This window comes from Miscanthus floridulus, chromosome 5, assembly GCF_019320115.1.
Source record: "Miscanthus floridulus cultivar M001 chromosome 5, ASM1932011v1, whole genome shotgun sequence".
NCBI classification, from domain to species: Eukaryota; Viridiplantae; Streptophyta; class Magnoliopsida; order Poales; family Poaceae; genus Miscanthus; species Miscanthus floridulus.
This window is the reverse complement of record NC_089584.1, coordinates 104,069,577-104,093,545: the sequence shown is the minus strand read 5'-3', so window position 1 is coordinate 104,093,545 and position 23,969 is coordinate 104,069,577. Positions and strand designations below refer to the sequence as shown.

The window sequence follows — 23,969 nt, the reverse complement described above, 5'->3', positions numbered from 1 at the left end:
CAAGGGGTGCTCGAGCGCCCCCCCCCCCCCCCCCCCCCCCCCCCCTACTCCATATGAGCAAGTGGGCCCCAATAGCCTCTCCTTAATTTTTTCTGCCATTAATTGAAGTTTGGGGTGCTGGAGATTGAAGAACAGTGCTGGAGGTTGAAGGAGTTGTTGGTCTAGTATCATTTATGTGCAGCTAACCCTAATATGTTTGAGAGAATTCCTTATTTGACACCAGATAAATGACCCGTTCCTTTCTTAGCCCTCAAAAAAATTTTGTTCCCTATTTGACACCGAGTTCAACTTTCGTTTCTTACATGACACTCCGTTGGATTTTCCGTCCGTGGACCGTTAACTACCATGTGAAAAGACGATTTTGCTCCTGTGGGTCCCACCACCCTTCTCCCTCCTCTCCTCCCCTTCTCCCTCCTCTGCTTGGCCGCCGCGCTGCCACTGGCCTTGCCCATGAGGCCGATGACCATCCCGGCGACGCTGCGGGAGCTGAGGCCCGAGGCCGTCACGCACTGGCGCATCAGCGGGCCGCACAATGACGGGTCGTTGCCTAGGAAGGAGTCCGCCGTGAAGCAGGAGCCCACGAAGGGCGGGGGCAGCTGGCTGGAGAAGTTGTTGTAGGAGGCGTTGAGCACCTGGAGCTGCTGCTGGGTCGCCATCCCGGCGAGGGCCTCCGGTATGGGCCCCTCCAAGCGGTTGGCGCCGAGGTCGAGGCGCTGGAGGACTTGGAACGCGGTGAGGAACGCAGGGAAGCCGTCGGAGAAGCGGTTGGCGCCGAGGTCAAGGACGCGGAGGCGGTCACAGGTGGTGTTGGGCCCGGCCGGCGCCGGGATGGCCCCCGTGAGGGCGTTGCCGTGGAGGCGGAGCTCGGTGACGCGGTCGCAGAGGTTCCATATGGAGGTGGGCAGGTCCCTGTCGAGGCAGTTCCTGGCGAGGTCGAGCGCGGAGAGCGACGGCGCGTTGCCGAGCTCGAGCGGGACGGGGCCCAAGAGGGTGTTGGCAGCGAGGTAGACGGAGTCGAACGCGGAGAAGGCGCCGAAGTCCGGCGGGAGGCGACCGACGAGCGCGGCGGCGGGGAGGCGGATGAAGACGAGGAGGAGAGCGGGGTCGGAGGCGAGGGACAGGTTGCGGGAGGAGGAGGCGGCGTCGCAGCGGAGGGGCCGGCCGTCGGGCGTGGCCCAGCGGAGGCCCCGCCAGAGGCAGAGCGGCGTGGAGGCATTCCAGGTGGCAAGTTGCGCGTTGGGCTGCTGGCCCTGCAGCGCTGGCTTCACCTTGGTGAGGAGCAGTGCGACGTCGGGGTTGGAGGTGGGCGAGGCCAGCGGCAGCGCGGCGGCCAAGCAGAGGAGGGAGAAGGGGAGGAGAGGAGGGAGAAGGGTGGTGGGGCCCACAGGGGCAAAATCGTCTTTTTACATGGCAGTTAGCGGTCCACGGACGGAAAATTCAACGGAGTGTCATATAAGCAATGAAAGTTGAACTCGGTGTCAAATAGGGAACGAAATTTTTTTGAGTGCCAAGAAAGGAACCGGTCATTTGTCTGGTCTCAAATAAGAAATTCTCTCAATATGTTTCTCTGGATCCGCCCTGCCCACCACCAACATCAGAAGGCCAGATCCAGTTGCAGAACTGATTAATCTAGCCATGAACTAGGCAGATCAGGCCACCTTGGAGCCAACGTGGCCACCACCACAGGGAGCCAAGAACACGGACCGATTACTACAAACGCGAGAAAGCGAAGAGGAGGAGAAAAGGAAGCCTCTACACCATCATAATCAGCGTTGCCCGCGCCCCTAGTAGTCGGCTTTGGTGGCGACAAGATACATAGAGGACGGTGGGGGAGGGCAATGGCACGGACGCGTCGAGTCTGCTCAAGCACTGGCGAGGCTCAGTTAGGACCATAAGAGCAGCTCCATTGTATGGACACGGGGTCGGTTCTATAGATGGGTCCCTCTTTGATTCGACGTCAGCTGTTCCTCCGTCCGCAATGTGTAGAAGTGAGCTCGGCTCGATACGTGGGACCCACGTAATAAAAAATATGACAATTACCCCATCGTAGCACTTGTGTGAACAATGGCGATTGGTTCAACACATTTAGATCATTGTTGGAACCAGGTGTGCCAAAAAAGGCATGCCAAATCTAGCGGTCATAGGAGGCAACAGCTTCGAGCATGATAGTGGGTACTTTGTAGTCACCACGGGTAAACTGTCCCTTCCATGCAACTGGACAATTACCCCATCGCCAATGCATGCAATCTAGACTTCCCAACATCCCTGGAAACTCTCGTGCCTCTCCAACTTGGAGTAACCGTTGGATATCCTCATCATTAGGTTTTCTAAGATATTTCTCTCCATATATGTGTCTAATACCTTGAACAAACTTGATTAGGCACTCTAAAGCTGTGGTTTCAACAATTCCAAATGATTCATCCATAAGGTCTGTTGGTGATCCATATGCTAACATTCGGAGGACTGATGTACATTTCTGCAGCAGAGAAAGACCCACCTTACCAAATGCATCTCTTCTTAACTGAAAATACGAGGACCAATTTTCTAATGCTTCAACAATTTGCAAAAATATGTGCTTTCTCATCTGAAATCTTCTACGAAATTGGTAATCAGTGTACAAGGGATTCTCAGCAAAGTATTCAGCAACTAATTTTGCATGGCCGGCTTCATGACCCCTATTAATGTACCTTCGAGAGTTGCTGCTGCTACCTGCCCGAGCTTGAAGTTTAGCTTCAATCCGAGCTTGCATCTTTGCCTCAACACGAGCCACCATTGGGTCATTGATTTCCTCCATCATGAGATTTTGGAGGTACTCACTAGTGATGGACTGATTTTCAGAGTCCTCAGCCATTTGTTGGTAGAGGTCTAATTTGTTGGATGGAGTAGAAGAAAGTGTAGCATATGTGATGAATGAGTGGTGTAGAAGCTGTCCTGCACATTGTATTTATAGATGGCTTCTCCAGCGGTTGGCTTCTCCAACAGCTATTTTTTCCAACAGCTAGTTCTGACTTTCATATCAGTTCTCCAATATCTATTTTTCCAACAGCTAGTTCTGAAATTTATGTCAGTTCTCTAACAACTATTTTTCCAACAGCTAGTTTTGAAAATTTATGTCAGTTCTCTAACAGCTATTTTTCCAACAGCTAGTTCTTAATTTTGTTTCTATCAGGTAGTTCTGAAATTTATGTCAGTTCTCTAACAGCTATTTTTTCAACAGCTAGTTCTGAAATTTGTGTCTCCTTTTTTTCAGTTTTTTAGCACAAGGAGAGCAGGCGGCACATTTCATAAAAACAAGGTAAACCCAATATTGATATTACCGAATTAATTTAGTACAACCCAATAATGATACTGCCACATACATAATGGTAGTGCCAGATACATTTACTATAACACACATACAATACACTAATACATAATGGTCTTCTTAGTTGTTTGAAGATGGAAATAGTTCCTTGGCTAGACCCTGTAGGAGTTCTTCATGCAGCTTCGGTATTGCTGGACTCATGTTGGAAGTGTCCTTGTCCAATTGTTTCATGTATTTTTCTATCTTTTTTCATTCTAACCTGCTCCTTTGATGCTTCTGTTGTTTTTTCTAGTGCACTTGCTCTCTTCAACATAGCATCATGAAACAAAACCATGTCTTCATCTGGCGGCGAGCCTAGGGGAGATTGTGGTAAGGCCTTTCCCTTTCCCTTTCCTCTCATCCTAGCTTTTGCTTTCTTCTGCCCCTCTGGCCGCACTTCTTTGAATGAATCCCTCTCATCAGTTTCTTGGTTGGAAGATGAAGTGTATGCTCTAGATTCATCTACTTTTGTCCTTTTGTTTTTCTCTGAACAATCCTGACCAGGTATACTTCTATACCATTTGGGTTCCTTCCTCAGAATCTTCTAGACATATTCAAGTGTAAATGACGCTTTCTTGTTTTCTCTTTTGAATACAGCACGTGCTTTGTCCATCAACATGTCATCAGATTCCCCACTACAATATGTCATTCGACCATACACCCCATTGAACTTGGTAACAGTTGCATTAATTCTTCCCCAATGGCTTTTCAGCTGTCCCTTTGACCTTCTTCTTGCACCTTCAGGCTGGCCTGAATTGAAGGCTTCTGCTATCTTGTTCCAATAGGCCTCTCTACTCTGATATGTGCCACGAATTGGATCTACTGAATGCTTAATCCAAAGACTTACAAGGCGTAGGTTCTCATCCTCACTGTAATTAATTCTCACAGTCCTCCTTCCTTCATCCGGGCTGCTAGCGCTTGAATCTTCCTTTTCTTCATCTTTCTCTGGCTCTCTTATTTGCGATTGCGGGGTTGCTGAATCTGAGCCATGTGAAGAAGCACCACCAGCAGCACCTACAAACATTCCACTTGGGAAGCCAAAGTTGGGTAGTGGTTGAAAACCTTGATAACCTAGTGAAAACTGGGCATACTGTTGGAGGTTGCCTACACCACCAAAGTGATTCAAGTTGTGCATGGCATGAGTAGGTGTAGGTTGACTTATGTTGGAGATAATGGGAATGGTTGAATGGTGTTGGTGGGGTGGGAAACTGAGTGTGGTTGAAAGTGTTGGGTGCGAAATTTGGCATGTGCTGGAAGCTTGTGTTATCTGCTCTTTGATTTCTAGGGTCAGTAGCTAGCAATCTACTAAAACCTCCCTCTGAGGGCTCCATATGAATTATTTTGATATTGCTACTTTATTTTTGTGTAGGCTGTGGGAACAAGTGGGAGGAAAAGATTGTTGGAAGCAAAGGAGGAGGCTGCTGGGAACAAGAAGGAAGGCAGGGGAGGCTTGTTGGAAGGAAGAAAGCAGGCGCTAGGACTCCTTTTGAAGACTCGTCGTGCTGTAGCAAGCAGCAAGAAACATTGCTTTTTTTAAGGCAACGGTCAAGTGCCGCTGCTCTCCACTAGACCGTTGAAATCTCATGGCAGTTGGAGCCGTTGAGAAGTGTGTTGGAGCCGTTGAAAAGTGTACTATGTATATATTTTTTTAATGTGAAGGGGTGGGTTCGATGGCCAGGAGCCGGTGCTCCATGGAGACAACCTACAGTGTATAGGACCGAGTTCCATAGATGCATTAAATGCATCGAACCGGCATAGACCCATACACTGTGGGTGCTCTAATGGACCATGCCTCCCTCCCCCTAATATTGCTAAGTTATATGTGAAGGATTAGATCTTAGGCTAAACCGCTAAACTAGACCAAAGAATTACCGTTATTTCTCTCGTAGTTCAAGGCTGGCCCCGCTGAAAATTGGGTTAAGCTCCAGCACTGCGCTCGAGTCGCCCAAGAGGATGAGAGGAGGACGGGGACACCCATGAGAATTAAATTTGTTATATCCAAATAAGACGACGAGTTTTGTTACAAATATATACACAACGAAATGGTGCCCACGTAAACGGACATGCACGTTTGCACTTTGTTCTATGCATTGGATGAGATCATCAATGAAGATTTAATTTTAACACTTGATCAAATCTAGTATTGACATCAATCATTTGCTTATGATCCTTAAAAAATGTATAGGGAAAATATGATGTAATGCTATGAGAGCCTATTTAATCTACCTAATAATCCGAGTATCAGTCTTCACTCACTTTAATAAACTAACCGTCGTAGGATGTGTGAACGTCGGTTGTAGGAACGGAAAATGCCCATTCGTTCTCTCTTCTATGCTTTGTATGATATTCAGCCCACGAGAATTTATATTTTCAGAAGGCAGCGACGACATTCAACCAAGAGAGAAATACATTATTTTCAGAAGGCAGTCAATGTACAGTACCAGATCGTCGAACACTACCAAGGTTCTGAGGTTCAACGATCGTAATCCAAGTGCAATGTAAGCGGAAATATCGCTTTGAAAATATCAGAAACAGCAATTATCATATCCTCTGACGTGTACTTATTAATTTCATCATCAGTACCAGCCTACATAATTTCGATTCGGGTCGAGTTTAATGGAACGGGATCATCAAGTTACTGTATAATCCAGGCCATAAGCCCATAACCCATACCAACATATTATATCCCATCTATTTGACTATATTTTCCTGTCCCATTCGAACAACATATCCAAACGCAGTCTCACCACATTCGACATTAAACACCCTCCACATATGCTCGGCAAAGAGTCGAAGACTCGAGCATAGGCAGCATATGCTCGAGTAGTTCTAACTATGGTATACACACTTTCCACATCATAATCCCAAAACAAAAATCACCATGACTTGATTTACAAATTGTCACAACCTGCACGTTGTCTCGGGCTTCAAAAGTGTAGACAGATTAATATCAGAGACTACACAGATTATGGACCCAACAAAGACAAACCATTTGTAGGCATGATGAATAGAAATGAGAACAATGCATTTGTCAAATACGTGACTTGCAAAGATGAAGAATAAAACCAAAAGTGCAACACGACAACCCACATGAGAAGATAGCACCCGAACTAAATATTTCCTGAAGGTAATCTGTCAGCTTGCACTGGCCAGACAAACATAAAGGCATATACACATCTCACATACACGAAGTTTCCACCCAGCATACCACATGATCTAAATTACCAGATAGTAGCTACAGGACCAACTAAGTGATCTGACGACCAACTCTGCCCCAACCATTAGAAGCAGAACAAAATACTTTTAACATACTAGGACAGTGAATTTACAAGTAGTAAAAGACAAATCTCATTTCCTAAATCATAAATAAATAGGTTGGCAATTCACCAACTCTGCAAACCATGAAGCAATTCCAACCACAAACAATGAGAAACAGAGGCGTAGCAATTCCATGCTTAAACACTTCCTCTGTCACGCATTGTATGCCATTACTAAACAGTTTTGTGCCCAGATCAAAAGCATGCAGAATGATACTAGTGAAGGAACAAACATAACCATGCTAAGCAACTGATTCTAATTGACCATATTTTTCTATGGGCTATTACTAAGCAACTAACTCAAGTCATACCAATCCCAATGTAGTAGCAGTAGCATCACGGCAAAAAGAAACAATTGTAATTGAGATATCCACATAAGACCATTTAGTTAATAGTAAGGCAAAACAACATGTCCAACAGAACCAATCACATTGTTTCTTTCGCTAAAGATGTTGTTGCCCTCCAAATCAATGAAAATTATGAGCCTGTGCAATGCCCACTTGAAAACACCAAAAAAAAACATCATGAGTAAACAAGAAAACTATATTAGCAGTAGCTTGAACTTGCCAAAAAGAATGCAATAAAGGGTAATGCAATATACCATATGCCAGTTTTTGGTAAAATTTCGGTCACATACACAGCCAACTGTTTAGATTAACAGCACTACTGTTCTTTCACCATTAGTTCTTCAACCCATTGGCCAACATGCAGCCCCTCCCTCCTGCACTTGCCCCATCTCCGACAGCAGTGCTATCCTCGAGTCTGCCTACGCCAACACTGCTATGCTAAACAGGTTTTGGCCAACATGCTTGCCCCATCTCCCTGCTGTCCATGGCTGGCAGCATTCCCGGCTCCCCACCACCATGCCTCCCCCACCCCTGCATCAGCCAGGCAGCGACCTCTAATGGTCTGGCGTGTTTGCCATGGCTCTCTCCTCTATTGCCACCTGAATTGATGTCCAGACGACTGAAATCCAGGAGGTATGCACAAACAGAAACACGGAGCACAGCAATCCCTCGATACTACAGAAGGATGGAGATATTGATGCGGACGTTAGCCATAGAATCAAAGCAGGGTGGATCAAGTGGCAACAAGCTTCTGGCATTCTCTATGACAAGAGGGTACCACAAAAGCTAAAAGGCAAGGTTTATAGAACGGCGATTAGACCGGCTATGTTGTATGGAGCAGAATGTTGACCTACAAAGATTCGACATGTTCAACAACTGAGTGTTGCAGAAATGCATATGTTGCGATGGATTTGTGGTCACACAAGAATGGACCGTGTTCGGAACGATGATATACGTGATCGCCTAGAGGTAGCATCGATTGAAGAAAAGCTTGTCCAACATCGGTTGAGGTGGTTTGGCCATGTCCAAAGGAGACCTCCAGAGGCACCAGTGCATTGTGGAGTCCTAAGCCAAGCTAATAATATGAGGAGAGGTAGAGGAAGACCGAAATTGACATGGGGGAGACAATAAAAAGAGATTCGAAAGCTTGAGATATATCTATCGATCTATGTTTGAATATGAGTGCTTGGAAAGCAGGCATTGAAGTGCCTGAACCATGACTAGGGGCTCTTGGTAGGTTTCAACTCTAGCCTACCCCAACTTGTTTGGGACTGAAAGGCTATGTTGTTGTTGACCAAGGAGCGCCTAAGCAAAGGAACACAAATGATGAAGGCATCAAGAAGCATAATTCGTAAACAAACTTAGTATGTAGTACAACTGTAATCAGATGCAATATATATCAAATGCTGAGGTAATTTTATGATTTCACTCAGCAATCACACAAAATAGACAGCATCACCAAGTCATTAAGTAATTTCAAGTAAGCAAAGTAGATCACTCATCAGCAGAACACGGACCATTATTAGATAAAAAAAGGGACATGAGGCCATGCCATCCGTAGCAGTAACCAGAAGATAACCAACCATACAACGTTCCTCAGTTGCACGAATTTTTTTTTTTTGTCACCGCAAAAACAGCCAAGAAAGATAACCAGTCTCCAGATCCCTATATTTCTGTAATAAGCAACTACTCATAGAAGTCCCATCACTTCCAGTTCAGTAATAGCAGCATCACGACGAAAACTTCCAGCACTGCTACACGCAACCGAGCACCAGATTACCTCTTAAGGCGGAGATAGATCAGTATGACGGCAGCCGTGCCGGCGGCGCCGGCAGCCGCAGCCACCGCCATCCCCAGCCACGCAATATCCCCTTCCTTCAGGGCCTCAGCCGCCGGCGCAGCCTCCCTCTCCTTGGTGGTGGCAGCGGCGGCGGAAGCCTTCAGGGCGCTGATCTCCTCCTCGAGCTTGAGCTTCTCCTGGCGCACGGCATCCACCTCCTTGGCGAGCTTCTCGTGGCTCTCCTTGTCCAGCTCGTGCTCGCCCTTCTCGGCCTTGAGGAGGGCCTCGAGGCGGTCGACCTCCGTGCGGAGCGAGGCGACCTCCTTCTCGGCAGAGGCGGCGGCGAGCTCGGCGATGGTGACCTCCTCCCGGGCCTGCATGAAGACCCCCTCGATGCGGTGCGTCTCCTCGGCGAGGGACTTGTTCTCACGGCGGGCCTCGGCGAGCTTCGCCTCCAGGTCGAGCTTGGCGGCGCGGAGGTCCTTGATCTCGGCGCGGGCGGCGACGGCAGCGTAGGACTTGGCGGCGGTGTGGGCGCCGGCGACCCCCTCTTCCTCCTCCTCCTCCTCCTTCGCGACGCCGCCGTTAGGAGCGGGGTTCTCGGCGGCGACCGCGGCGTAAGACTTTGCGGGGTGGGTGATGGGGACCTGCTCCTCGTCCGCGACGCCGCCGTTGAGCGCGGCCTTCTCGGCGGCGGTGGGGGAGGCGAGGGTTTCGTCGCCGTTCTCCATTGGGAGGCGGTGGTGGGTTTTGGGCTTTGGTGTTTCTGTGCGTGGGATTGCTGGGGCGGCGCGGCGCGGCCTGCGGCGGTGGGGTAGGGGGAGAGGAGAGAAAGGGGAGGCTTCTTTCTCCTTTTCTGCTGTGCTTGCTGAGGGGGTTGAGAAATATCTAGAAAGGCAGGTTCCGCCTCGCCTCAATGACGGGTGGCCTATGGGCATGTTTGTTTCAGCTTTTCTGAGTCTCGCTTATAAGCTGAGCAGGCTTATCTGATAAGTTACGATATAGAGAATCTGCTGTCTGAATAAGTTGGACGTTTGGCTGTCCTGATTATTTCGAGTAGATTATCTATCATGTATACCCTATACAGTAATAGTTCAAAATAATATCAATTTGGGTACACCGGTACGCCTTCATTTACTCTCTCTTGACTAGTCCAAGGAAGCAAGGAAATAGACATGGAGGCACAGAGGGAACGCGAACGGGAGGTGCAGGTGCTCGTGTTCGTCAGCTCGGCCGCCATGGTCAGCTCGGCGAGCTTCACGAGACAGCGATTTCGGCCACCATTTCCAAATCCAAGAGCATGGAGAGGGAGAGGAGAGGTAGGGGATTCACGTAGGCTAGCTATCTCGGCCGATTGCAGCGTGAGGAAGGAGATCGACGGGCGCTCAGAAGAAGATGAGTGAGGAGTGGGTGGCTGCGGAGCTGAGCGGCTCGGCCGCCGTGAGATCATCCATGACGGGGATTGACCTTGTCGGAGCTCGCGTGGACCTCATCGGAGCTCGCGTGCTCCCTGCGCTCAGCTCCCTGGCCGCATGTACTTGACCGTGGTGGCCGCGCACCACCACCACCGCACGCATACGCATGCCACCACCGCATGTGGGCCGAGTGGTGGCCGACGGGAGCTCGTCCGGATGTGGCCGCCGGAGTTCTGGAAGGAGCTCGCGTGGTGGCTGACAGGGGCTCGGTCGGATGTGGCCGCCGGGGATCTGGCGGAGCTCGCGTGGTGGCCTCCGCTCGCTGGGGATCTGGCGGAGCTCGCGCCGTCGTCCTCCGCAGCGTCTCCATCGTCGTGAGCGTGGATGAGCGGCAGCGTTAGCGTGGAGGAGCCGGGAGGGAGGAGGAGCGGCAGCGACCGGGAGGTGACGAGATGCGAGATGGGGAGGCTGCGGCTGGGCTGGAGAGAGGCGGCGGCGGGGAAGAAGGGAGGCGGCGGCGGTGGAGAAGAGCGAGCGTCGAGATCGAGAGAGAGAGAGAGAGAGAGAGAGAGAGCGCTCGGGAGGATTGGCATCGGGAGAGAAACGCGGTCGCGATTTTGGAAAAGCGAGGTCGAGCTCGCGATTTCAGTAGCGTTGCGGGCGACCGGAGATCGCGGAAGCGCGTTCGCGATCAGGCCCAGATCGCAGGGCGTTTGTGCGGGATTATTTGCTTATTGGGCTCAGAAACTGAGCAAACGCTGCCCCAAACAGGGCCTATATGCCCGGAGTCGCGGCGCGGCCGCACGCCATCTGATGGGAGCGCGTGCATGACGGCAACGGCAGTGTGTTGACCTGGTGGTCCACGGTGTCAGCGAGGCGGTGACTCTTTCGTGGCGAGGAAGTTGGTGCCAGTGGACGGCGTCACCGGCTCTCCCGTTTCGGTAGTGCGCTGGATTATGGTATGGTCGCGAGATTCGCGCCTTGCGGACCTGAAACGCAAGTGGATGGAGGATGGCTAGTTTTCGTTCAAATTCGAATTCCGAAAGGCATGGAAATGCAAATCTACGTCCCATTTGAACAATTGATGGAACGGTTTTGGTCTTTTGGTTTTCAAAATCGGATTTGAAAAAACTGTGTCGCCTCTAAATGGGAGAGATAACGCACCACGCACGGCCGCATGGGGTAAATTCATCCATTTTTCAACTTGGATGAAATAGACAAACAATGCATCTGGACATCTGGAGTTCCTTTCAATCTGATTCTACTTGACGACCACGGCAGCACTTGACGTTTATTTGGCCCTTGTTTAGGGCGTATTTAGATGGCGAAATTTTTTAAAAATGGTACTATAGTACTTTCGTTGTTATTTGGCAATTAGTGTCCAATCATAGTCTAATTAGGCTTAAAAGATTTGTCTCGTGAATTTCGTCTAAACTGTGTAATTAGTTTTATTTTTTATTTATATTTAATGCTTCATGCATACGTCCAAAGATTGACGGGGAATCTTGAAAAATTTTGGGAACTAAACACTACCTTAGTTGCACCAACTTTGCACCTCCAAATTTTGCACAGTGTAAGATTCTCCATCACATCACATCACATCACATCAAATCTTTGGACACATGCGTAGAGTATTAAATATAGATAAAAAAATAACTAATTACACAGTTTGGTTGTACTTTGCGAGACGAACGTTTTAGGCCTAATTAGTCAACGGTTGGACAATTATTACCAAATACAAACAAATGCTACAGTATCGCCGGATCATATTGGCCGGATGTTGGCCGGATGTTGGACCTCAGCGTCCAGTCACGCGATGCGTGCCACGTGTCCCATCTCTTCAAATGCCGATCACCCGATCTCAACGGTCAAGTAATGACCGGACACCGCAGCTCAAAGTAACTGGACACTGAACCCCTGTAGGATCTACAGGTAGATAAAGGAGGCCTAGAGGAGGGTGAATAGGCCTGTAAAAATTCAACTCAAAACTCTATTAGAATAGAGGACGGCACTGCCGACCTTACAGGGCGGCACTGCCGCTCTACGAAAATAAATCTAACACAGCTGAGATTTTACAGAGATGAACCTGACCCCACTAGTTGCTTAATCCTGCAATATAAAGACAAGATCTAGTTCGAAGACTGAATACTATAGAAACTCCACACGAGAGTGGATCGAGCAACTAAATCCTAACAACAGCTAGCAATAAGCTAAAACAGCAAGTAAATAAGATGGAGCATGTGAGACACAAGATTTATCCTGTGGTTCAGCTCACCATAAAGGTTTGCCTAAGTCCACGTTGTTGAGGAAGCCACAAAAGGCTTGAGCTTGCCACAAAGGCTTGCCTTACCCTCGTTCTCAAATCAAGAGAGCGAACTCTTAAGGTGAGAGGTGAAAGGTCCTAATATGGCTAAAGGGGGGTGAATAGCCTATTTAAGAATCTACAAATTAACTAGAACAATTTAATTAGTATGACAAATAGCGTAATGCAAACTTGCTCTAGCTCTACAAGGGTTGCAAGCCACCTATCCAACAATTCTAGTTGCAATGATTACTTAGGCACACAAACTTGCTACTCCAAAAAGCTTAACTAGATGAATGTAAATAATAAAGCAAGCTCTCAATTCTAATTACACTAAAGAGCTTGTATCAACTAGTTTGCAAGAATGTAAACAAGTAAGTAGGGTGATTATACCGCCGTGTAGGGGATGAACCAATCACAAGATGAAGATCAAGCCAATCACCGGGAGAATGCAAATGACAAGAGACAACCGATTTTTCTCCCGAGATTCATGTGCTTGCCAACACGCTAGTCCCCGTTGTGTCGACCAACACTTGGTGGTTCGGCGGCTAAGAGGTGTTTCACAAACCTCGTCCACACGATAGGACACCGCAAGAACCGACCAACAAGTGAGGTAACTCAATGACACGAGCAATTTACTAGAGTTACCTTTTGGCACTCCGCCGGGGAAGGTACAACTCCCCTCACAATCACCGAAGGCGGCCACGAACAATCACCAACTCGTGCCGATCCTTCACCGCTGCTCCAACCGTCTAGGTGGTGGCAACCACTAAGAGAAACAAGCGAAATCCATAGCGCAACACGAATACCAAGTGCCTCTAGATGCAATCACTCAAGCAATGCACTTGGATTCTCTCTCCCAATCTCACAATGATGATGGATCAATGATGGAGATGAGTGGGAGGGCTTTGGCTGAGCTCACAAGGATGCTATGTCAATGAAAATGTGCAAGAGTTATCCTTTGAGCCGGCCATGGGGCTATAAATAGAGCCCCCATCAAATAGAGCCGTTATACCCCTTTACTAGGCAAAACGCGCTCTGACCGGACGCTGGCCCTCAGCGTCCGGTCGCCCGATGGACGCCACGCGTCATCGGCTTCAAACGTTGTTCGTCAGATTTCAACGGCTACGAAGCTGACCGGACGCTCCGGTAAAACTGACCGGACGCTGAAGCCCCAGTGTTCGGTCGTTTCCAGTAAGCTCCCCGAGGTATATTTTTTCGACCGGACGCGTCCGGTCCACCTTGACCGGACGCAGCCAGCGTCCGGTGCTCAACCCTTAGCCACTGTGCAGACCCGTCAGTTTAATCGGACGCAGAAACCAGCGTCCAGTGCATCTCAGGTCGAGCGTCCGGTGCAACACCAAAACTGGTGACCTCTCTGCCAGCTTGACCGGACGCAGCCTTTCAGCGTCCGGTCGCTGAGTGACCCAGCGTCCGGTCAGTAGACCGATGCTAGCATCATTTCGACCAACTCCATTTCAACTCTAACTTCTTCACCTTTTCTCAAGTGTGCCAATCACCAAGAATTTTGCATCCGGCGCAATAGAAAATAGACATTTCATTTTTTCAAAAGCGCCGAATCCTGCCTCGCAAGCTCGGCGGGAGGGAGAGAGGGACCCAAACCCATCTCAACCCTATAAACACCTTGTGCACATGTGTTAGCATATTTTCACAAATATTTTCAAAGGTGTTAGCACTACACTAGATCCTAAATGCATATGTAATGAGTTAGAGCATCTAGTGCCACTTTGATAACCGTATTCCAATACGAGTTTCACTCCTCTTAATAGTACGGCTATCTATCCTAAATGTGATCACACTCACTAAGTGTCTTGATCACTAAAACAAAATAGCTCCTACATTTTATACCTTTGCCTTGAGCCTTTTGTTTTTCTCTTTCTTCTTTTCTAAGTTCAAGCATTTGATCATCATCATGCTATCACCATTGTCATGATCTTTGTCATTGCTTCATCACTTGGAGTAGTGCTACCTATCTCATAATCACTTTGATAAACTAGGTTAGCACTTAGGGTTTCATCAATTAACCAAAACCAAACTAGAGCTTTCAAGAGGTGATTTCTTAGCTTTTGAATGAGATTACAAACCTCCTAAGGCTGCCACACGGGTTAGCAAGCACAAGGGCGACGCCTAGCCGACTAGGAGCAAACTCCAAGAGTAACAAACCCTAGAACCATCGGCCAAACAAGAATCAAATGCTCTTAGACTTTAGGAATCAGTGGATCTACTCTCCAATCGAGTTTTGCTGCCTTTTCTCTCAAGTTTTGATGGTTGAAATTAAGAATTTGCTTGAGGGATGGAGGAGCAACAATGGAGGAGAGAGGTGAGCTTTTGGTTCTGTCTTGTTTCGAGCAGAATGACTGAGTGAAGAAGATGACTATTATGGGCCGAGCCTAAAGGGTATAAGTACCCCTCGAGCCCAACAGTCAGTTAAGGGTGGCACTGCCATTCTTAACAGGGCGGCACTACCGCCCTAGCCAAAATAGGTAAGATGATATAAAATTTGGCTGGCTGTTTTAACTAGGTGAGATGATGTAAATCTATAAATTTGAGCATCTGATTCAACAGTTGATCAACTGTCCTAAGATCCCTCTTAATAGTATGACTTTCCCTAAACTCAATTTCAAAACATAAAAGGATTTAAACTTCCTTTGAGCTAGGTCTGGCCACCTTTTGTAATTAGGACACCTGCAACCTATACATCATCCTCATTTTTCAATTCCCTGCTTGTCATCTCGATAAATCTCATTAGTCCTCTAGTTTGGTGGCCATCAATGCCAAAACCCACAATAGGGCTTGATTGCACTTACAATCTCCCCCTTTTTGATAATTGATGACAACCCAATTAGAGCTTACATATGATATGAAATTTAAACTGAGATTTTGGAACCATGGGTGTTAGAGCCTCCCCTAAATATATAAATAGAGATTTGAATTCTTAATTTGGCATGAAAGGCCACAATTTACATTTTAGGTGTGATGAGAACCTCCCCCTACATCCATGCCTGCTGTGGGGTGCTGAACAAGGTGTCACATGAATAAATGTGATGCATATGACATGTTATATCAGTTTAAGCACACAAGACTCTAGCTGATACAGCACAGGGCGGCACTACCGGCCATAGAGGGCGGCACTGCTGTCCTGACTATATCAGTCAGGTAGCAATCAGATTCCTACAGCAGATCATATGAATATAAAACAATCTAAACTCAGAATATAACAAGCTAAAATAGTAACTATGAATACATGTCTATATCTAAAGCAAATTAAGTCACAAAGTAGCTTATTTCATAAAATAGAGTTTTGAGCGACTCTCAAACTCACAACCTAACAACTACTCTCATCAGATCTGAACATAAAGTGCAGCGACAGATAACTCATGGCATCGAAAAACTGTTGACCCCTCTAATTTTCTCCCCCTTTGGCATCAAATACCAAAAAGAAGAAGAAAAAGAAGAAAAGTCACTCATTACTGTCGAAGTCGACGCGGGCACGTCCGGCGACATGGGTGTGAGAAGTGAAGCGTGCTGAATGTCATGGAGGTGCTGCCCCAGCTGAAGTAGAAGGCCCTGACTAATCCGTCGAAGGACGTGGTCTCCTAGAATATGTGCGAAACAAGGCTGCCTGAACCTGTGGATCGGCCTCTGTAGGGTGAATCTCTGCACCAAGGTCCTGCTGTCTTGGGAGCTCCTCAAAATGCTGCCCCTATGGATACTCGTAGTACTGATTGAATGGCTCATATGAGTGCCCATACTACTGATCATCTGGTTATTCATCATGGTGCTCATGTGGCTAATCCTGCTCCTCATCAGAAGAAGAAAGGCGAGGCAAGTTAAGAAACTAAGGTGGTGACTACACTGGTGGAAGTGGTGGCAGCCCTGCCATCTCCTTAGCATGCCTCACTGCTTCCCTATTCTCCATTCTATCCTCATAAATAGTCTGTGAGGCATATGCATAATGAGCAAAGATTAACTTTATCCATGCACTCATCTTCCCCCACTTTGACTTCTTCTTTTGTTCTCTAGCCCTGGATGGCTCAGGAATATCTCCATATGCAGCTCTAGAAGAGTGAAAGCCTGCTACCCCACTATCTCCTCCTCCAGAACTAGTATGCTGAGTAGCTGAGCCAAGTCCCCCTAAGCTACCATGGGTCTTTTTGATCTTGTAAGCAGTGTGCTCACAATCCTTAGGGAACCACATGCTAGTCACTCTCTCAATCATAAACATAAGGTAAGGAGCATAGGGCAAAGATCTCCTCCCATCATCCATGGCATATGCTAGCTCAACCCAAATGAACCTTGGAACATTAAACTTTTCACTGCTGGGAAACCTAGACAACACATTAGTGATATAGCCATTTAAATCTGTTGCATTGTCTTTGGGGTTAAGAGTGATCCTAAAAAGATTATTCATGATGTAATAGAAGCTCTTGAGCTTGGTCCTTGACCAATCAGGAACTGCAAGATTTTGATCCTCCCACATGAAGCTTACTTACATTGGCTCAAGACGACGCTCATTATGAATTTTCTTATATCCCCTATGGATGTGTCCAAAATCAAGAATACGACAGAAAGTGACAAAATCAATACGATAATGTCGCCCATCAGTCATCCAATGAAGCTCATCCACTTCCATGTTCCAATAGTAAGTGGTATGGAACTGTGCAAGAATCTCCCTGTTCCAATCATACCTGAAACTCATGATATCTATCATCTCAAAGCGGTCACAGGTCTTGATGGCTACAACAAACCCATGATCATCTCTGCTCTCCAAGTCACTAAAATCAATATACTGCATCTTGCTGATCTTGCCCTTTGACTTGGATAGGATGGTTGTGGCATAAAAATCAGATTGGAAAGCATTCCAAAATCTATAATCAATGCCATTGGATCTATTAGAGGAGTAAGGATCAATCTCTCTAGCTTCACCAGTCTTCTTTCAACTCATAGAATAATCAATGACCTTATGATTGTCACTATTTTGGGGAGGATTGAGGTTGAACACATCAGTGTTATCTCTCATGTAGCTGCTATCAAACTCTAAAATGTGCAGAGAAGAATCAGGCTACACACGAATGGTCATTCCTATCTTCTGAATTCTTTCTTCTTTAGCAAGATCTTCATCAAAATTTCTGTCACTGGGAGTATAGGTTGCCTATCCCCTGCCTCTCTTGACCTTTTGCTTAGTTGATATCACCTTTCTTTTTCCTCGATCCATCTTGCTTCCAAACATTGGAGTGGAGGGAGAAGAGGAGAAAGGGCTCGGCTAGAAGCTTCCTGCAGGGACCAGCGATGAGGAGTCTCGGTCGGCTATAGGGGCGACACTATCAGGGTGGCAGGTCGCAAGGAACGGCGGTAGCACGTGCTTGAGAGAGAGGAAGAGAGGAGCGCAGGCATCGGCGTTGGCTAGGAAAGAAGGGAAGAGTTGAGTCGAGGGCCAGAGGAATAACTAGATAGAAGAAAATGGGCCCCGCGACCCAGCCAAAATTGGTAAAAAAATGGCCTAGTTTTCAGAGGACGGCACTGCCGGCCATTAAGAGCGGCACTGCCGCCCTACCAATTTTGCAGGGATTACTCTAAAACTCTATGACCTTATTTACCTTAGATATAGATATATATTCTCTAAATATCATGACCAGTAAGCAATCAACAATACAGACAATGGTCATGACACTTAGTTGGCCTTTTGAAATGGTTTTTAAACACAATATAGTATCCTTTTAAATCATTTTCCTATGTTGCTAGGTTATCAAACAGAGGTGTGCCATATTTCAAACCACGTTACGAGAATCAAGTATATTTAGCTCACTACGCAAAGCACAAAACCTTGACTCGTCGAGAGGCTTAGAGAAGATATCGGCTAGTTGTTTTTTAGTGCTCACATGACGAATTTTGATATCTCCTTTGATTTCATGGTCTCTCAAGAAGTGATGTCAGATGTCTATATGTTTGGTTCTTGAGTGGCTTACGAGATTGTTTACAAGCTTTATGGCACTTTCATTGTCACACAAGAGCAGAATTTTGATGAATTGACATCCGAAATCATGAAGGGTTTGCCTCATCCAAAGTAGTTGAGCACAACATGCACTAATTGTAACATACTCGGCCTCGGCGGTGAAAAGGGCTACATAATTTTGCTTCTTTGAACTCCAAGACACTAGGGACCATCCAAGGAATTGACACGTCCCTAAAGTACTTTTTCTATCTACCTTGCAACCGGCATAATCGAAATCTAAATAGCCAAGTAGATTGAACTTAGAGCCCTTGGGATACCATAAGCCAAGGTCAGGAGTGTGTACTAAATATCTCAAGATTCTTTTAACAGCCACTAAATGACATTCTTTTGGGTTGACTTAAAATCTAGCACACATGCACACACTAAGCATTATGTCCGGCCTAGATGTATATAAGTAAAGTAGAGAGCCGATCATAGAGCGATATACCTTGATGTCCATGGCTTTCCCATCTTCATTTAGATCAAGATGTTCATTGGTTAACATGGGAGTTTTGATAGGCTTGGCATTCACCATGTCGAACTTTTTAAGCATATCATGGGTGTACTTGGTTTGGCTAATGAATGTCCCTTCCTTCATTTGCTTGATTTGAAATCCAAGGAAGAACTTCAGCTCACCCATCATGGACATCTTAAATCTCTTAGTCATAATCCTACTAAACTCATCACAATACACATGGTTAGTACTACCAAATATTATGTCATCGACATATATTTAGCACATAAATATATCATTTCTAACTTTGTGAGTAAAGAGTGTAGTATCAGCTTTACCTATTTCAAAGCCTTGTTTGAGCAAGAATTCCTTAAGACATTCATACCATGCTCTTAGTGCTTGCTTAAGCCCATAGAGCACCTTTTGGAGTTTATAGATATGGTTGGGGAACTTGGGATCTTCAAACCCCGGTGGCTGCTCCACATATACTAACTCTTGTATTGGGCCATTGAGAAATACACTCTTGATATCCATTTGGTATAGCTTGAAGTCATAATGGGCAACAAAGGCTAGAAGCATTCAAATTACTTCAAATCTTACCACCGGTGCATATGTTTTTTCAAAGTCTAAGCCCTCTACTTGAGTGAAGCCTTGTGCCACCAATCTTGCCTTGTTTTTTGTTACTATGCCATTTTCATCTTGCTTATTGCGGAAGACCCATTTGGTACCGATGACATTGGTATTGGGACTTTCCACCAAGTTTCACACTTGATTTCTCTCGAAGTTATTGAGCTCTTCTTGCATGGCCATGACCCAACCCGGATCTCCAAGTGCTTGTTCTACCTTGAGAGGTTCCAAAGAGGAAACAAATGAGTAATATTGACAAAAATTTGCTAAATGTGAATGAGTTGTTACCCCCTTTCGAATGCTCCCAAGGATGTTGTCAATGGGGTGATCCCATTGTATAGTTTGACGTAGCCTTGGATGCTCAACACCTCCTTGTTCTTCTTCTGGACTTTTAGCTTCTTCTTGTTCAAAAATAGGCTCCAAGTTAAGCCCTTGAAGTGATGGAGTAGGAGTTGAAGGAGCTGCTGCTGAGGTGGATGGGGCAACACTGCCACCCTCAGGAGCGGCACTACCGCCCTATTGAAATTCAGCAGGTGAGCACTACCCTTGTCGATGGAGTACGTCAATAGAAATTTGTGTAGCAACATCCTAGGGATCCTCATCATCAGTGGCTCAATCTTCTTGTGGCCCAATGTCGCCTATAGACATTTGCTTGATTGCTTCACATGGTGGATCCTCCTTTCCTACAATATTTGAATCAACTTGCTTCACTTGAGAGCCATTAGATTCATCAAATGTCACATTTACCGTGACTTCAACTCTACCCATGGTTTTGTTGAAGACATGATAGGCATGCTTATTTGATCCATAACCAAGAAGAATGTCTTCATCAACTTTAGGTGCGAATTTAGAAGTTTTAGGTCTTTTGTTAAGTATAAAACACTTGCACCCAAACACTCTAAAATATGACACCTTTGGTTTGTTACCGGTTAGAAGCTCATATGAAGTCTTCTTGAGTTTCTTGTGTAAGTAGAGGCGGTTGATTGCATGGCAAGCGGTTTTGATGGCGTCACTCCAAAAGAGGTCCGATGTCTTGTACTCATCTAGCATTGTTCTTGCCATATCAAGAAGTGTATGGTTCTTCCTCTCTACTACACCATTTTGTTCAGGGGTATAAGGAGTTGAAAACTCATGCTTGATGCCCTCATCATTAAGAAACTCTTCAACTAGAGTGTTCTTGAATTCAGTCCCATTATCACTTTTTATCTTCTTGATAGAAAGACCGAACTCCTTTTGTGTCCTTCTCACAAATATCTTGACTTTCTCTTACACCTGGGACTTATTATAAATAAAGAACACCCAAGTGAAACAGGAATAATCATCAACAATAACTAGACCATATTTGTTACCCCCGATGCTTAGGTAGGTGACCGATCTAAAGAGATCCATGTGAATTAACTCCAATGGTTGTGTGGTGGTCATGATGCTCTTTGGTGGATGAGGTACACCTACTTGCTTTCTGGCTTGGCACGCACTACAAATCCTGTCTTTCTCAAATTGAACATTGGTTAGTCCAAGGATGTGGTTATCTTTTATGAGTTTGGTCAAGTTCCTCATCCCAACATGAGCTAGTCGGCGATGCTATAGCCAACCCATGCTAGATTTTGCCACTAAACAGGTCTCAAGCTTAGCTTTCTCTTTGCTAAAATCAACTAGGTAAAGCTTGTTCTTGAGGCGACCCATAAAGACAATAGAGAAATCCTCCCTCTTATAGACTTCCACACCCTTATCCATGTAGAGATAATTGTAACCCATCTCACATAATTGAGAGATGGACAGCAGATTGTACTTCAAGGAATCAACATGTAAGATATTTGTAATTGAATGATCAAGTGTAATAGCTACTTTACCAAGTCCAATCACACCCTCTTTTGAATTGTCATCAAATATGATATTCTCATCTAAATTTGTAGTTGGGGAGTACAATGAGAACATACTCCTTTCTTCGGTCATATGATTTGTACAGCCGCTGTCAAGCACCCAACTTGACCCACCGGAGGAGTATGCCTGCAACACAAGTTTAGTTCCTAGTTTTAGGTCCTCAAATATTCTTGGGGCCTTGTATGTTAGTCACAAGAACTTTAGGAACCAAAATGAAAGCATTATGATAAACATTTTGACCATTGCCAATAAACTTGGCAAATACTTCCCCCTTGCTGTTGTGCTGCAAGACAAAGTTAGAATTCAAACATTGTGAAGGTATTTTTGCCTTTGGTTGATAGGCATATCTATTTAGAGTGACCCAGATAGATTTTTTTAGTTTTTAGACAACCTGCTCAGGATGAGACACCTTCTTCTTGGGCTTGACATGAGTAGAGGAGAAGGAGGTGGTCTTCCCTTTTCTATGGAGGGTGGCACTGCCGCCCTTCATAGCGACACTGCCGCCCATAGGCTACGGTGCTACTCTGGGCTGGCCTTGTGCCACCATCTGTGCAGACCTATCTATACCTTCCTACCCTTTGCTCATGAACTGAACACACTCATATCCATTGATTACCTTTCTTCCATTGGTTTTACCTCCATGAGTGTGTCCAAGCCCATTTTTGATGCGTAGATTTCTTCCATCTTTGTATTGCGGCCTCTTTGGTTTTTGAACTTTGCCACCACCAGGTTTCTTGCCTTCCATGCACCTTTTTCCTAACATATCATTGAGCCTAGCAATTTTCTTTTTCATAACCTCAAAGTTTGCAAGGTTAGTGGAATAAATATTTACGTTAAGATTATAACACTTTCCATATCCTTGGCTAGTGGAGGGAATAGAAGTATCATTTGTGTTAGAGGGGAGTAGGGTGCTCTCACATAGAAGATTATATTACTTCTCAAGTTTGTTGTGCTTTTTAACTAAGACACAATACTTGTCATTGAGTGCAATATTTGTCTTCTTTGTGAGAGCATGTTCTCTTTGTTCTTTGGCCAAGACCTTGTTCAAAGAGTTTACTTCACTTTTCTCTAACTCAAAAGCTTCCTTACAGCCAATATACATCTTTTCAGTTTCCTCTAGATATTCATCTTTATCGGCTAGCTCGGCTTTGATATTTTCTAATTCCTCTATTAGATTTATGATGAAAAGCTTGGTCTTAGGATCCAACTTTTTAGTTAATTTAGCATATTTCTCAACATCACTAGTATCATCATTACTAGAATCACTAAGTTCACGACTAGAGATGTCACTAGGAGGTGGAGGAGATTTAGCTCTTCATTTTACCTTCTCACTCTTTGCCATAAGACAAACGTGAGTGGAGCGATGGTCATCATCATCGGATATGTTATTGAAGAGCCTTGGTGTAGAGGATGGCTTTTGAATGGCCACAGTTGCAACCTTCACATCCTCGTCACTTGACCCCTTAGTTGAGTCCCACTCATGTCCAATGTGTGCCTCTCCCATTTGCTTGTATCTCTTTTTGTGTTCATACTTGCCTTCATTGTTGTCCCTCTTGTATTTGTTTTCTTTCTTGTCATAGGAACACTTAGCAATGAAGTGCTCCATGCTACCATAATTGTAGCAAGTCCTCTTCTTCTTGTTTGGGAACCTTCTTTGCACTATTTTATACTCATTCTTTTTCAACCCCTTGTGATAGCTCTTCATGAACAAAGCCATGTCATCAATCTTCATGTAATTAGCCCCATCATCTTCATCTTTACTTGAGGATGAACTTGGATCATCATTTTGTGGAGTTGACTTGATTTCCTTGAGTTGACTTATTGATGCTGGCTTGCTGCCCTTTGCCTTGTTAGAGGTGTCTTGATTGCTTGATTTATTGGTCTTGAGAGCTACTTCCTTGATTTTCATGCCTTCTAACTTGACTGCAACTCACTAAGTCTTCTCCTTTCATTGGCTTCTTCCCTTTGCATGTCAAATGTCAATAATCTTCCAAGCACATCATTAGGTGTGAAGTGCTCAAATTTCTTCTTATCTCTAATCAAAGTAACTACGGTCTCATTTCTTGGTGAGTAGGCTTCCAACATAACTTTCACCATTTTGTGATCATCAAGCTCATCACATCCATACCCTCTAATCTTACCCACCAAGGTCATCAATCTATCAAATATCTCTTGTGACCCCTCTCCATCAACAATCACAAACCTATTGAGCTTAGCCATCAACAAATCAATCTTTGCTTTCCTCACTTTATCAACACCTTCATGTGCTAGATGCAAAGTGTCCCAAATCTGTTTTACAACATTGACATTCATCACTCGATTGTACTCATTTTCATCCAAGGCACTAAGAAGAATACTTGTGGCTTGGCCATTGAGATGGACAATAGCTAGCTCCTCATTTGTTGGCGCTTCGGGATCTTCCGGTGGCTGCAATCCGTTCACCACAATCTCCCAAAGACCGGGGTGAAGACCTACAATTCCAAGGGGTTA

General features: G+C 45.7%; 1 protein-coding gene and 1 long non-coding RNA gene across 2 annotated transcripts; one reads left to right on the top strand and one right to left on the bottom strand.

The window, feature by feature from the left end:
• The first annotated feature begins 1,419 nt into the window (after positions 1-1,419).
• LOC136450373 (uncharacterized) lies at positions 1,420-4,947 on the top strand. Its single transcript, XR_010758316.1, has 3 exons — positions 1,420-3,295; positions 3,597-3,673; positions 4,713-4,947. It is a non-coding gene; the product is annotated as an uncharacterized lncRNA (long non-coding RNA).
• A 3,561-nt stretch (positions 4,948-8,508) lies between these two features.
• On the bottom strand, positions 8,509-9,675 carry LOC136450372 (uncharacterized). The gene has a single exon (XM_066450772.1). The coding sequence runs from the start codon at positions 9,516-9,518 to the stop codon at positions 8,784-8,786; it is 735 nt and encodes a 244-aa protein (XP_066306869.1). The 5' UTR covers positions 9,519-9,675; the 3' UTR covers positions 8,509-8,783.
• Positions 9,676-23,969: the final 14,294 nt, after the last annotated feature.